This window comes from Diadema setosum, chromosome 7, assembly GCF_964275005.1.
Source record: "Diadema setosum chromosome 7, eeDiaSeto1, whole genome shotgun sequence".
NCBI lineage: Eukaryota > Metazoa > Echinodermata > Echinoidea > Diadematoida > Diadematidae > Diadema > Diadema setosum.
This window is the reverse complement of record NC_092691.1, coordinates 30,342,042-30,358,840: the sequence shown is the minus strand read 5'-3', so window position 1 is coordinate 30,358,840 and position 16,799 is coordinate 30,342,042. Positions and strand designations below refer to the sequence as shown.

Genomic DNA, 16,799 nt, shown 5'->3' with positions numbered 1-16,799 from the left:
CCGCTGGTAGTTGCATCTTTTTTCATGAAAATTGTGCCAAAATGTTGGATATATCATTAACCTGGTGAGTGCAATGCATACATCAAATGTCGATTTTGCTATACAAGCTTGAATTTCCCGATCTAGGGCTGTAGATTACATGCAATAGAAAAGACAGTAAAAGAAACACCGATGTTGTGTGTAAATGCCCATTGCCTCGCGTGTAAAAGCACGCTCTAGCAACGCATCGCTTGCCCTCTGAGGGAGGGCGCCCTTCAGTTAGTAAGGCCGTGTGACGTCATATGCATAAGGTCTATGGAGAAAGATCACACCATTGAACAATACTTGAAAGACATGTACAGTTCAATGACTCAATGCTTGTTGTTATGAACTCTGTAGAGGTATGCAGCCCTCTTCACATGGAAAACATACAGTTGGCTATCAAACAGAGCTTGCAAAACCATCAACAATTTATTGGGTTGGATTTGTGTGTGTGTGTGTGATCAGAAGCGGATCTAGAGGGGGGGGTGGGGGGGGGGGTTGCAACCCCCCCCCCAAAAAAAAAAAAATAAAAAAAAAAATAATAATAATCGCCCTGGTTCAGCCTCCCCAACGCAAGGGTCGCTTGCCACTTTACTCCCGTAACTCTTTGGTTGATCTCCAAGAGAAATTCGATGAACTAGAACAACAGGGTGTCTTTGCTCGCCCAGAAGATGTGGGCATCTCTGTTGAGTACCTGAATCCATCCTTCCTTGTGAAGAAGGCCAACGGCGGCTTCCGCCTTGTTACAGCTTTTGCCGATGTAGGCCGTTATGCCAAGCCTCAGCCCTCCCTTATGCCTGATGTTGATTCCACCCTCAGAAAAATTGGTCAATGGAAACATCTCATTGCCACAGATCTCACCAATGCTTTTTATCAAATTCCCCTGTCCAAGGCCTCGATGAAGTATTGTGGTGTTGCAACCCCCTATCGTGGAGTCCGTGTGTATACACGCTGTGCCATGGGCATGCCAGGCTCAGAAACTGCTCTTGAAGAGCTGATGTGTCGCGTGCTTGGGGATCTACTTGTGGAAGGTATTGTTGCGAAACTTGCAGACGACTTGTTCATTGGTGGTGATACCCCCGAGGAGCTCCTCCAGAATTGGTCACGTGTCCTGCATGCCCTCCGAAAGTCAGGCCTTCATCTTTCAGCCCGTAAGACTGTGATTTGCCCAAAGTCTACCACGGTCCTGGGCTGGATCTGGTCCCAATCACCCCGCTTATGTCTCAGTGATTTGCCCCTTTGTGCTGTGTATAACATATGATGCTTATATCCTTAGTGGGTGCATACGCCTTCTTGTTTCTGAGTGTATGTAATACCAGGTTTATTATCACATACCCTTATCGTCTTAATATTTCCCAGTTACCTTTATATATTTACTTCTCTGGTGTCTGTTTGGTGCCTGTCCCTAATTGCACCTTTACTCGTACATATCAATGTTTTCTGCTACGTGCATATGTAATTCTATTTTCATATACATTGTAGATATGTGTATTTCCTGTGTCCCCACATGAACATTTTGTACATCATTTCATATTTTTGTTTATACTGTGTAAGTCTATGCCTTTATAGGAGCTACTTATTTCATGCCATCCTAGCTTGCCCCATCAGGTCGTACATGATTGTCAAATTTGTTGTTTTTGCTGAACGGTATGTTTCATGTCAATCAGGACTGTATGACTCAGTGTCAGCACGTCTGAGAGAGGTATTGGTATGATGTGATGGTTATATACTTGTAACAATTCATGATTGTTTTTGTTTTCTTTAACGCTGACGAGAAGAATTGATGGTAGAATGCGTATCTGGTGTTATTGTTAAACGTACGGTACCCAATAAGTTTTTGTGATTACGCTCTTGGTGTCTAAGTCAGGTGTTAGTGTAATTGTTATTTTCAGGTGTTAGCTTAGTGTTTTTATAAGCCAGCTTGCCTATTATAGTTCATGGCAGTTTACTCTTGAAAGTATCATAGGTCATGAACAGTGCAACTACTTGTATGTTATAATAGTTTACACCCTTATTCATTTTAAAGGTAATGGTTTGTTAAGCTCAAGTAGAGCTTTTATATTTTCTTTATCATTCAGGTGAAAAATGAAAGAGTAAAAAAGAAAGGCAATCACGCCAGTGTTGTTAATGATTATCAATGTTACAAGTCAAGCTTGTTATATAGCGCCACCTCTCGGTGACTGTAGGGTTACTGTCTGCTACACACTGCTGGGTATCTGGTCTGAAGCTGGGTTCCATTAAATGCCTTCAAGGTGACTGTTTACTCGGAAACTCGATTTGTGTCTGCTTCTCATTTACGAATAATAATTATCCGGGGACCATTTTTTAAAAATCTTATATTTTTTTAAACTTGTAATTTTATTTTTTCTATTTATGGCAATGACCTCTATACCAAAAATAGTGGTGTTTTAGATGCAAGAAAATGCCATTTTCACACACAGATTTTCAAAAATTCTCCCTACTGTGGGAGGGGGGACACCCCCCTCCCACACCCTCCCCCCCCCCCTCGCTCGCTCCGCTCACTCGGGCTCAGTCGATACGTTCCCTCGCATACCGCCCCCAACCCCCTCCTTTATAAAAAGCTAGATCCGCCCCTGGTGATAGAGCTATTTGGCTTGTTTCCTTTGCATGCATCATCACAAATTCCCGAAGTCTGAATAAAGTGAAACCAAGACCTTCATATAGATGTGCTGCATTGTAAGGTGCTGGATCAGATGCCTCCGAGGCATAAAAATGAATACAAAAGAGCAGTTCAATCTTCACCCAATGTTATTCATGTTGTAACATTCTATCTTGTTTATCTAACAAAAGTCATACTTTCAGGGAAAACATCAGAGGTGTAAAGATCTGGCATGATTCTACAGTTCATAAGAGATCACCTGGTCAAAATCCTCACATTGAATTTAACATATTACTGTGGAAAACACCCATCACCACTGATCCAGAAAAACCACCACAAACATCATTATGTGAAAGTTGAAAAAAAAATTTGGTTGGTTTTATACAACTTGTAGACATGTTGATTACTGGCAACTTTCCCACAATGATAATATCAAAAAAAATCTTAAACACAGACATTGCAGAAAATCAGGCGCAAACACAAACACAGACACAGACACAGACACTGACAGAGACACAGACACAAATGCACACACACATTGCCATCAAACACTTTCCTTACATACACTTCAAAGTAGCCTGATATTCAGCTGAATTGCCACTTCCTCAACTAATGTGCATCTTCAGTAATACATTAATTCGTGGTACATGAGGCTAGACTTAGCCTTAACCTAAGGCTACATTCTAACCCCAATTATAACACTGCTTCCCACCATGAAAACCTCAATACAGTTGCTGAAAATTGATACATACAGGTTTTGATATCATTAGATCTGCCAGACTCCATGGAAACCATCCAATGATACATAATTTGTCACAACACATTGGGATCAAAATCTGCCACGAAAATGATACCTAAGCTAACAAACATATAAACACAATTTCCAGAAAATTAGCTTTGAGGTTTACATACATTGTACAATCAAACATGCAGGATATTGAGTAATTGAATGTAATAGGCCAATGTAAGTCACCATGATAACATGCTTCTTTAAAAAAAAATGCAAGTGTTGATTTCAACATATTCTTGGACTTGACATTCAGGACAGTAGCATTTAACATAATTATAAAACTTATTTGATTTTTGAATGGATATGAGATTAGTTTTATTGTCATCCAGACCACCTTCATTTGCCTTTTCTGGGGTTTAATGTCTCTATACCTTTATCAAGACATAGTCACACTTGAAATCAAAGACTAAGTGTGCAACTAGAAATGTCGCTATGGCGACTGGTATGCCTGGTATGCCTGGTATGCCTCCTGGCCTTTGACCCTAAAATTCATAAGCTAATCACTGTCATTTTCATTTTTTTTTCATTCATTTATTTTTCATTTCCAACAAAAACATAAATATATTACACAAATTGAATACAGTATGTGTACTTACATAAATTTCATTATACAAAATAAAGGATAAGTTTACATAAAACTTGTAAGTATACAAAAATGTTGGAAATGGGGAGGAATGCTAAAAAGCAGAAGCAGGCAGAAGATGCATAAAGCAGGCAGGCAGAAGATGCATAAATATGTAGTACGTTTCAAGATAACTTGAGCCACTTCCTAGATATGGAGGAAAAACTTAGTTCAGCACTTTCACTTGATCTTTGACCTTTTGACCTTTGAGGCAAAAACAAAAGAAAAAAAAAAACTTCCCAGAGAATCTCTATTAGGTTAAACATGCATACACCTAGTGTAAAAAAAAAAATAATAATCCTGCTGGTATTGCATAAACATTCATGAGGGAAATATTCAGTAGTGTTTTTTTGAAGTGTTGAAGTTTTGAAGTGTTGCCCTTGACCTTTGACCCCTGACCTTTGACACCATGAGCCATAAATTCTCTAGATAATCACTGCCAGTCAGTACATGTATGTTCCATGAAGAGACCTTGAACAATTTCCAAGGTACAGAGAAAAAAGGTGAAGTTTAAATATTTTTACTTGACCTTTTGACCTTTGACCTTTGACCTCATGACTCAAACTTTCACCAGAGAATCTTAATTGAGTAATACATGTATACACTAAGTTTCAAGAAAATATCTTCAGGCATTGCATAGATATGATGGAAATAGTAAAATCGTATGTATTTGACCTTTGACCTTGAGCATGTGCACCCAAAAGTTGATAGGCACAACTTCACCCCCTAATACACATACATGCCAAGTTTCATTAGGATACCTTAAAAGGTTTTGATAGTTACCTTGTCCACAAAATTCATTACGGACGGAAGGACGGACGGACGGACAACCCGAAAACATAATGCCTCCGGCACCACTTCGTGGCTGAGGCATAAAAAGACCTGTCACATATGTACATTTTTTCCAGTAAGTACTTGAACATTTTGTATGCAATCACAACTAGTTTAGTGGAAAAATGAGTAAAGAAAGTGGGATTCCATCAGGATTCAAACCCGAGACCTCTGGATTGTTAGCCCAGTGCTCTTGCCAACTGAGCTATAGAAATCCCTAGTACAGTACCGGTATTCATCCCCAAAACCCTTAAAGGACATGTTCACCTTCATTAACATAAGGATTAAGAGAATGCAGCAATATTAGTAGAGCACATCAGTGAAAGTTTGAGGAAAATTGGACAATCGATGAAAAAGTTATGAATTTTTAAAACTTTTGTGTTGGAACCGTTGGATGAGGAGACTACTAAGGCTCGTGATGTCATATGAGTACAACAGTAATAAAGAAAATGTAAAGAAAATTCAACATATTTTCACTTTTTTCGCATAATAAAAGAGCTCTTGACTTGCCTCTTTCTAAAGGCAATGGGAATAATTATTACCCATAACATATGTCAGTAATGAGTCAAGGGAATGTGTACTTTTTTTCAAAAGATGAAATTTTGTGAAATTCTCTTTATATTTTCCTTATATTATTGTACGCATGTGACATCGTACACTGCAGTAGTCTTCTCATCCAGCGGTGACTGCCAAAAAACTTCAAAAATTCATAACTTTTGAACGGATTGTCCAATTTTCCTCAAACTTTCAATGATGTGTTCTACTAATATTGCTGCATTCTCTCAATCCTTATGTTAATGAAGGTGAACTTGTCCTTTAATTCTCAATACTCGAATGGTCAGAAGCTATACCAGTGTGATTGTGTGTGACACACACACACACACACACACACTTTAATAAGCCCCTAAACGTGACATGAACCCAAAGGATAATTCAACTTGGGGATAAATGCGAAGGATCACCAAAGTGATGCAGCTTTTTGAGTATGTAACAAATGTAAACAGAAGAAAACTGACCAGAAATGTAATTTTGTGGAAAAACTATGTACAACATTGTATACCGTACCTCTTGTTTGTGTAGGGATTTATTTTGAACCATTTATTACCAGTGTATCCCCCCTTCTGTTATTACATGTACCACCCCTTTACACACCAATACACCAACCCACATCACATACATATTCACATCCACATGCATCCACCTATCACAAACACTCCACACATCACATGACAGTTTCCCACTCTTTCACTTCTCACCCACTGGTCCCTATAATACTGAAAACATGCCTAACTCACCCAAGCCTACACATTCATTTACATATTATGAATATTTAGTTTTAACCATTGTTCAAACATTTGCATGTTTTGTTATGTTGACTTTGTATATTTATGTTCCAACTCAAATTTACATGTAAACCCAATCCAAATTATGTGAAGAATAAACTGGCTACAAGGCAGTTTATAGCCAGGAGACTCCTTCCAAGTAACACCTGTGCTGCTGTGTCTGCTGTTGGCGTGTTGTAAAAGAGAGTTAAAGCGAACCTGAGCCCTACATATGTATAGACATAGTTGTTGCACAGCGATCAACCTAGAAATACTTTAACCAAACAAAAAGAAAATGTCATCAGTTGTTAAATACCAGTCCCATAAATTTGGTGGTGGCAATCTTTAATTTTCAGAAAAATGTCTAAACTTGCCCAAATCTGGGATTTTGGCTAGCTGATGAAGTCCAAATATGTACAAAACCTGAGGCCATTTGCTATTCTCACTAATAGAGCTCTCACTTGACTGCGACCAGCTCGCACGTGAAGTGGATAAAAAGTGGAAATTTTTTGGGTGTTGAAATTTTCGCGCATTTCTGCAACCAGAAGCTAGGGCAAAAATAAAAGCATGCGAATGTTTTTGCGTGCCATATGTTCCAGTAAGTTATGTCTTGATTCCGTAGAATTAAAAACATGTGAAACACTGCTTTAATACCCAGCCAATCGCGAAAAATCAGTAACGCGGAAATATCCACTTTTACAGTAACTGTGTACAAGGAGCGCCCAAGGGTTATCATTATAGTAGCTATTTATAAATTTTGCTCTGCTAGTGCTAGCATGACCTGGAAGGTAATCAGAAATCTTGAAAGGTCATGTCAAAGGATGGTGTACAATTTGTAGACGCGTGTACAAGAGACATATTGCAAACTCGCAAATTTTTTTGCATTTTAGAGTTGAGCTTCAATGTGATATAGACTACTTTGGTTTTGTAAATAGCTACCATTTTGAAGATGTGCATACGCTTGACTTTACCACAAGAAATAACAAATAATTCCGCATATAAAACCACACTATGGTACCGTAGTAATCAGTCAAATAATAGGCATTTATATGGAGGAGTCAATCTTCATATAACAAAGTACAACGCACATTATATTATGAATTTGGTATTTGAATAAGGGCCAGAATATAGGCACTCTGTCCTTGTACAATTGAATACTATTACCTGTACTAGTCGTCAAAGGGTACGTATCCTTGCTACGAAGGTACAAGCCGTCAGATGCTGTGAAGCATGCGCATGATGGGGCCTGGTCAGTCTTTCATTTCCAATTTTACCAGTAGCAGTACGTACTGTAGATCTACCCTACCATTTGCATTACAATTAAAGGGATGGTATAGTTTTGGTTGAGATGGGGATTCAGTTTTTAACCTGTTGAGGACAAGTCCCGAGTATACTCTGGCAGGTGTCTATATGGGAAATGTGTGTTGTAGCAAAATCAGTCCATCCTCAATGCCAGTGGGTTAACTTTTTGTGAGAATGAGACAGCACTGGAAAGAGATATATCCAAAAACAAAGAGGTCCACATGTACAGCGATGTATATAGGCATTATATTAAAAGGTGGGACCCCCCTCCCATTATTAGGACCGCTTTGTTTTACTTTGGTTTTTTTTTTTTTTATATCTCATCCATTTCAAGACCAATTTTATTTTCCATCATATAAACTTTAGATTCCTCTTAGTCTTACTAGATGGCCGTAAACTGGAACAATTACTCTAACTTTTGTTAGTCTTATAGTCTTAAAATCGTATGCAAGAGGTTTCTATTAAAATTGAAGCCCGGCCCATCTAAACCATCTCAACCAAAACTGAGTGTAATTTTTACCATCCATTTAGACAATCTAATGTAGAACCCTAGACTACACTATTGACTACCGGTACCGTATTATGTTTAATGTTATTTTAACCTATCATTCCATTATTACCACTGATTACCAGGGCAGTATCAAATATTTTTATTTTATTTTCATACGCTTGCCACGGCCATGGCCATCACAGTCCATAAGAATCTAATCGACATCATTATTCGGTGTAGATCTAAGTTCGGCACTGTCATAGCATGAACATACACTGTATTGTACAAACTTGGGCTATCCTGGGTTTTAGGGGTCTAAATTATTTTCCCAAAATAATTTAGACCCCTAAAACCCAGGGTAGCCCAAACTTGTCTAGGGCGAGGGTTCAATTTCAAAGAATATACTAGTACCGGTTAATGTTAGATCCCATAATAATATGGCATGGCCACCGGCCATATGGGATGGCATCACAAGCTGCCAGGCAAGCAGCGGCACCACGTTGGGCGTCCCCGGAGCTTGGGCGCGCCGCCGCAGACGGATGACCCCCTTGATGGCGACTGCCAGCTGCTATCAGCTATCGAATGAATTGTGTCACAGACGATTAATACATAACTACAGGTACTACGAATCATTTCTGTCGTGACGGACGCTAAGTGACAACTTATCACATCAAACAACCACCGCATGTATTAAAACAAATAGAAAAATCATGCTTACCAATTATTTCTCAGCTTGCTGAAATAGAGAAACTTCAAGCGCCAGTCACTCAAAACATATCCCACAATGCACGCGGACGCGCACGCATGAAGGCAAGGGAAAAGGCGCCCCCTTTGACGTCACCAGTAGACAGTGTAAATGTATGGGGTTTGTGTGAAGTTTGCTGCTGACCTGTACATGTGACTGCCTCCATACACTATTGTGTACAAAATACTTCCTCACTACTACTGAGTTAGTTAGATGGGCTTGTAGGTGAGTAAAATGAGCTAATATAACCCTGCTATGCTGTTCTAACCCAGGCTTGAGTGTTGTTATTATACTGTCAATTGGTGTGTTTGATGATTGCGTATGAAGTTTGATGATGCGAAATGATTTGTTCATCATGTGTTCATACTGTCTTCATGTTCATTATTTCTAGACTCCCCATCCCTCATTAGAGTCAGATAATTGAAATTTCAGTTTGCTGGGTCCCGTTGCATAAAACTTTTTTAGCAACCTTAAAAAATTCAGGTTGGGATTTGCCCAACCTGAATTTTTTAAGGTTGCTAACCTAAGAATGTAAAATCCGTTGCTAGGAGATTGGTGTGTGTGCTGGCGGTTCTTCTTCCAGAACCCAGAACAGAAGAATCACCATACTGTCACTGACCGTAGCTATTTTTTGTGGCTTTTATAAATGAAATCAGATGAACTAGACGATTTGAAGCAGGCCGCCTTGAATTTGACCATAAGTATACCGTACGAGCTGAAATTTTTGCGGTGGTTTTATTTTCACGAATTTGGCGAATCGCCTTTGAACCGCGAAAATAACAACGTGCGAATAACTAAGTTCAGTTTAGACCCTCGCAACCGCGAAATTAACAACACGCGAAAATGTCCAAGTAGCAATTCGCAAAAATATCTGTACGCGAAAATTTCAGCTCGTGCAGTAAATATAAAACGCCATCCAAAATGTGGCCGCCTGTTATATTACATGAAAAACTTTGTGGGGTGCTTTTTTATTTGAATGCATGTCTTCGAATTCTGGCACAGGAGGTTGAACATTGAGTGCATATCTTGAACTCGGGGAATGAGCAGCATTACCAACTACAGTATGCAACTAGACGAATATATATATCATCACATTATTATCTACATCAAATGTACAATAAATTGCATACTTTTCCCCGCTTGATTTTCAATGTGCATTGTTAGATGAGAGCATAGGCCTATAAGGCATGTTACCGGTATGGAATGAGTACCGGTACTGGGCGGTAGCAAAAATCCTGCAGTAGACCCTGTACAACATGTCTACCGGTATGTTGATTTTCTACTGGCTGCATGCATGCTGCCTTACAGAGGTAAAATGCACAAGCTTGTAGCAAGAGTGCGCGCACTTGTAGCAAACCAAATTCGCACACTAATATAAGCTGCAATTGCAAGCGTTCGCGCATTCAGTATGAGATGCCTATTGGCTAAAAAACCATGCATCCAATTTGCCATGCATTGAGTACCAGTAATTACCTTACTGGACGCATGATTTTTCGCCTTTTGTCTATGGCTAGCCAAAAGGAAACGCATCCAGTAAATTTGCCATCATGTAACATGATAAAAAAATTGATTTTTGGCAAGAAAATTGTCCCCATCCTCTAACACAGATGACACATGTGTCTTTTTGTTTGTTTGCATCAGTAGGACTAGTGTGCATGCGCAGTAACTATGGAATTTAGCCTCGCTCAGCTTTGCCTCATAGGTTAAGCATTCCAGATAGTTGCCTTATGCACACAATTCTGACTGACGCACTCAAACCTGTGCATTATGTGGTACCAGTAGGACCTTGGGACCTGTTAGATGTCTATAGGCCAAACTATTACCCATAGACTAACTTGTTAGTGGCTGTGTAATATTATATACACCATAAAATTCTGTCTTTGAAATTGTCTGTTGTGCGAATACTTACTTAGTGTGCAAATGCTTGTTGCAATTCGCAAGTATGCAAACAGAACTACACGCAAGTGCAAGTGACCGGCGAGTCACTCCTTTTCAGTGCATATCGAGTAACTTCAAGATCTAGTACAAATATGTCATTTTTTACAGTTTATTATGCCTTCTCTAAGTAAACAATGATCAGAGATAATTATTTATTATATTTGATGCCTTTAAATCCTGGAAAACCAGTGAATATTACCTGAATTACCATCTATAGCTCAATTTGCACTCATCCAGATCTGCAATTCATGTAATACCATATTGGCCCTAACTTGTGCAATATATTCCCTAGTGTATCACGTTCATTGCCATCCAATAAATAATTATTTTCACACAGTATAGAAGCAGTGTGGCCAGCGTAAATGGGATTATGCTTGAGGCTGCTCAAAATTATTATAAATTGCCATGAAATATGGTCATTTTTTGTTGTTCCTAATGTTTTAGGTTTTATAATCATTTTCAGGGGACAAAAATGATAATTTTCATGCACCAAATTGACTGACAAGCAAAAAAGAGAGAAAGAAAAAAAAAAAAACCAAGGATCCTCAACATTTTTTTTTTTTTGGGGGGGGGGGGGGGGCGGGTTCTCAATTCTGTTGCCAAATTAGCTGACAAGCAAAAAACAAAACAAAACAAAACAAAAAAAGGTCCTCATATTTTTGCCTAATGAGTTTCCCAAAATCGGGTGACAATCCAAAAATAACACATTTTTAATGCAAATTCTATTCATGAATCACCCGAAAAACAAAGAAACAATCACAAAAAATATATCACAGTACTCATATCGCATGTAGTGTCCTTTCTGTGACAATTATGCTAGAATTATGCAAAAAAAAAAAAGAGGGCATAAAAAAGTGTACTTATAATGCGTAGCATAATGCTAGATGCTGAAGCATAATTACATGTATGCCCACTCTGGCAATGTTGTATGGAGGCCAACAAATCTTGGTCTTGTGTAGGTCCTATGTACAATTTTCCTATTTTGAACCATTGTTAAAAACTGCCGTTATATTTGCAGAAGTTGTCAGCCCTACTATAGTTATTGTCTTTATTGAATGGTTTTCTATATAATGCCTACCCGGTATGTTTTTTACAGTGAACATATCTCGGAGAAGACACCCCACTCTTTGGAGGCCTAGTCCGACATGGCGGAAATAGTCCAGGAGCAGATGGGGGACATTCTTGCCGCCTACGGCATCCCCGAGTTGGCCGATCACATTGTTCCAATTCCTGTGGAGTGTCCCATGGAAGAAGAAAACCAGGCTGAGGAGGTGAAGGAGGAGGAAGAGGAGGAGGAGAAAGAGAAACGACCAGATGAGAAGGATGCTGAGGTTGCTGAGAACAAAATGAAGAATGATGATGAAGATACCAAACGCAGTGACAGTGCCAACGAAGCTGGTGGTAGAAATGGTAAGTGATGCATCTCTTCAGGGAGATACTGCTTTGAGAAAGGTGTGTCGCTGTACATGTGTGAGACAAAATATCCACATTTGACTAAATATGGGCTGTGAAATAAAGACTGGTCATGATATAAAACATAACAAAATAGGGAGAAAATAAAAATGAAATCCTTCTCGAAGGGCAAATTTACTTCCACTTAACTTGTTTGTTAGTTCGCGCATGGGGGTATGTTTTCTGGATTTTTACCTTCTCGCTAGTATGGTACAGCAAAGGACACCTTCATGGGAATTTCCACACACTGCAAAACATTCCATGTTTGTATTATAGCATACTGTAAAGTGAGGAATGTTCATGTGCATTTTAATTTCACAAATTTTATGAGAGCCAAGATTCTTGAAATTTAAAGGCACATGAAAATTCTTGTCTACACTATATGCATTAAAATGTTAAAGGCAATTTGTGAAAATTTCCTCTTGTGAAAAAGGTCATTGGCTCCAATTTATGAAAATATTGTGTTTTACAGTACAGTACTTGTTGGTTCTAGTATACTGTATGGAAGCATCCATTTGTTTGATTCCGTCAAAGATTGGTGATCAGTAGAACTTGTGGTTGGTCTTGGTTGATTATTATTTTCAGTATTATCTCTGGCTTTGTTTCAAATTTGTATGAGAGAGGACTTCATTACTGTTTTTTTTGTTGTTGTTGTTGTTGTTGTGGCTATTACTGACTGACTTTTCTCTGGCTTATGAAAGACATTTCATAAGGAAGATTTTGAATAATACAAATTTCAGCAGAGAGATGTTGCATTGTAAATAAAACCAAGCTAACAAAGCAAATGGATTCAGTCGTGGTTGTAAATGATATTACATCAAATGATGTATTGTGTTATATGTCTCAGACATCTATGCCAGCAAGCAGAATCTGAGATGTTACCTGAGTATTTGTAACTCTTTGTTTCTGTGTACAAATACAGATAAGAAGACTGAAGAGCAAGTGGACATTGGAGACACCAGTAGCAGTGCCAGCTCCATGTCAGAAGACAGGATTAAGCAGGACACCTCACCGAGCACAGACAGTGAAGGTGCACTGAACCAGGAGAATGCATCGCAAGGGAAGCCTTCGCCAAAAGTGTTTCCAGATCTGGGTTTGGTGCAGAGTGCTGTTTCCCTTCTTGGTGATCAAGATCTCCAGAGGTCGGGCAAGGTGCTGACATGTGCATCACAACCTGTCATGACACCAACAGCCAAAGACTGGCCAATGACCCCCACGGCGAGTGCTGCTTCACCAGTTGAAGATGCAGAAAGTGGTACCCTGTCGGTGAGCCACCTGTCCACTTTGAACTCCATGGAGGAATTCCACTCTTTCTTTGACCGTGTCAAGGAAGCGAGGGAGCTGGTGCAGATAAAGAGGAAGATGCTCGCCAGAGACAATTGTGTGCCCCCGCACAAATGCCCCAGGCTGTCGGTCGAGCAGTGCACGGTGCTTGGTGTGGGCAAGGAGGTGTTCGAGTGCCCCGCCTGCAGTGACACATTCCTTTTCAAGGCAAGTCTGGATGCACATACAGAGCGCAAAACTGCCCTGATCTCGGTTCATTGCAGGTGGTGTAAGGGGAGACAGAATCTTGTCTTCTTTAATAAGTGCACTTTCCTGGCCCACTTCCAAAAGCACGGGATTACAAAGAGAGACATGCAGGTCACCACAGTCCAGGCCAGCATTTCTCCAGCTAGATCTGTTGATGCCTATAAGATCTTCACCCGTCTGAATGCACCAGCGCGAGAAGAAAGTGTCCCAGCCAAGACCTCTTATTCAGCGAACAGTTTGCCTCATCACTCAACCAATCTCCAGCAGCCAAAATATTCGGCCGCGGATACTGTTGTGTCTTCATCATTCCAAAAGACAGCTGACAAATCAATTCCAAAGAAGCCTTCAGTAGATGTATTAAATAAGACTACGCCTAATGACCCTGCAAAGACCACAAGCAACTCTCCCACCTCAAACCGAACCACAATTGTCATTACTACACCGAGTAATGAGACACAATCTTGGAGCAAAGCAGAAAGTACCAACGGTATGCACTGTATGTCATGTGGCAAGAAATTCCTGTCAAAGGAGGCCATGAAAGATCATTTGCAGATGATACTGATAAAAGCACCGCTTTGTCAGTGCAATGTTTGCAATATGGTTCTCGGCAATTCTTGTAAGCTGCGAATGCACACTATAATTCACAGACAGAGCATGCAGCAGAATCCATGTCCAGAGTGTGGGTTGGTCTTCCCAAACCTGAAAGCGCTGTTGGAGCACCAAAATGATGGATGCCACCACTGGGTCAGGAGGCCGTTGTTCAAATGTGGCTTTTGCCTCAAGTACGCCACATCATACCAGGGCCTGAAGCGTCACTTGGAGTCCAACCATGTGGATATCTTTTTCAAGTGCACTCTGTGTCAGTTGGCCTTCCGCAACAATGAAGCAGCGACAGAGCACTCGCTCCAAGTCCACAGACTGAAGCTGAAGAAGTATGGTCTGCTCTACAAGTGCCCCTTCTGCAAGAGTGTGTATTCAGCTCGTACCATGCTGGAGCAGCACTTTGAATCTCATTTCAAGGATGGAGCCATCAAGATTGAGAAGTATGTGTACTGTTGCGTCCATTGCAACAAGCCTTTTGATCATGTTGAATCTTTGAAGACTCACATGGCCGCGAACCACAAGACCATAATGAAGAAGCTGTACAACTGTGACCTCTGCCTCCTGAATTTCACAGACATCGATCAGGTGTTTGTCCATCGCGTGAAGTGTTCCCGTCGATCCCATGTGACCAGGCCAGAGAATGCCAAGGCAGGCGAGGATACAGGAAAGAAGTCCCCAGTCAGAAACACCCAGTCACCACCCCAGGGCACTTCCAAAGTATCCAAGGTATATGTGTGTGCCCAGTGTGACGAGAGGTTCCCTGAATACAACATTACTGCGCTCCGTGCTCACATGCTGCAAAAGCATTCAACTCATTTAAAAAATCCTACTGTGAATTTAGCAGCCAAAAATGCTCTCTTCCAGTCTTCCACAAAGTCAGCACCCGGGGTTCTCATGGTAAACTCCCTCCGACCCAATATGAAGCATGAAACTCAACCAAGAAATCCTTCTTTTAATTCAACAGCCACAACTTCTGTCCTCGGCCAGTCTTCCTTCAAGTCACCAGCCAGGGTCATGGCAGTGATGTATCCTCCAAAGATGCAGGTGCAGGACACACGTCAGATTCCTGGAATCCCTGCAAAACCCATCGAGATTGTTGTGAAGCGCTTCACTGACCTGCAGTGTGCAAAGTGCGAGTGCAAGAGCAATGATCGTGTGGAGTTCGAAAAGCACATCGCGTCCCACAAGACGGATGACCACCTGAGTCAGTGCCACCAATGCGGACTCTGCTTCCGTGTGCAGGACGCCCTCCGCAGGCACATGTTCATCAAGCACAAGATCAAGGATATAGTTGCCTTTGAGAAGCGTCGTCTGGAAGTCCTGAGGAAGGCTGAGGAGGACCTCAAACAGAAGAAGCAAGAGGAGACAGAGAAGGAGGGAGAGGGAAAGGGTCCATCTACAGCAGACAACTCGCCTCCAGGCGGAGAGGTGGACAACAAAGTGGAAAAAAAGGAGCCAAAGAAGGATGATGATGTGGTCAAAGAAGATCCGTGCAAATTTAAGTGCGAAGTGTGTAAGGCAGAGTTTGACAATGACAAAACATTTGCCGTTCACAAACGTAGCCATGGCCTTGCCTTTATAACCAAGAAATAGTTGTTCATTATGGTGCCTAGCGAAAGGTGCTTCTATCGGTTCATCTCAAATTTTGGACAAGAGCCAATGTGTGTATATGGAGGAAGACCCTCTCATAGCGAGGTTGACTGGACTGCTTTCTTTATTCCTCAATTTGATGAGTATCATGGTACAAACAATCACATATAGCTCTTATGGTGCTGAATGAATACCTGTGGATGAAGCCACAGTATGCAGTCTGCATGTAACGTGCTGGTTTACTCCACTCTAATATCTCTGTTGATGACAAAATTTATTTTGTGGAAATTGTGACAGTGATACTTGTTTTCTTCAGACCAACATTACCTGAAAGGAGTTGATGAAAATATTTAAAAAAGCATAAACCCTTGCTCTGCTGCTGCAGTACAGTCCACCTCACCTACGTCAACTCGAACAAGTGGAAAAATTGGCTTTAAAGTTGAAGAAAATTTTTACCCTGGATGGGTATAAAATTTGATAATGCCAATGTGTGTGAGTCCAAACTCGCGTACCGTATTCGCTGGCATTAAGGCTGCAACGGCGGATAAGCCGCATCCCAACTTTGGTGATGAAAAACAGAAAAAAACAAATCAGAGGGATTTTTGTTCTGATCAAAACATTCGACATTGGTTTTTTTTGTTTGTTTTTTTTTTATAAGAAACTTTGTTATTCTATGTGTTTCCACACGTTTCCTAGCAAAGACAATAAGCACATTGCATAATCCTATACATGATTATGTGCGTCAGTTTGGAAGGTGATTCTCTGAGTTGGGAAGACAATACATTAATTTGCTGGTGTTGGCGTAAAGACCTCAGACTTTACTGCTTTATTTTCGCTAAAAATAGTGTGGTCTTATCGCCTGCGAATACAGTAAGTCGTAGGATTTCTGTGGTCCCTTAGCATTTGACTTGGGCAGGGGTGACTGTATGTACCGGTATGTACA

At 40.5% G+C, this 16,799-nt stretch overlaps 1 protein-coding gene across 1 annotated transcript; it reads left to right on the top strand.

Moving 5' to 3' along the window:
* Positions 1–8,910: 8,910 nt before the first annotated feature.
* LOC140230602 (zinc finger protein 532-like) lies at positions 8,911–16,026 on the top strand. The gene is made up of 3 exons (XM_072310743.1): positions 8,911–8,968; positions 11,778–12,091; positions 13,056–16,026. The coding sequence occupies exons 2-3, from the start codon at positions 11,827–11,829 to the stop codon at positions 15,857–15,859; spliced, it is 3,069 nt and encodes a 1,022-aa protein (XP_072166844.1). The 5' UTR covers positions 8,911–8,968; positions 11,778–11,826; the 3' UTR covers positions 15,860–16,026.
* The last annotated feature ends 773 nt before the right edge of the window (positions 16,027–16,799 follow it).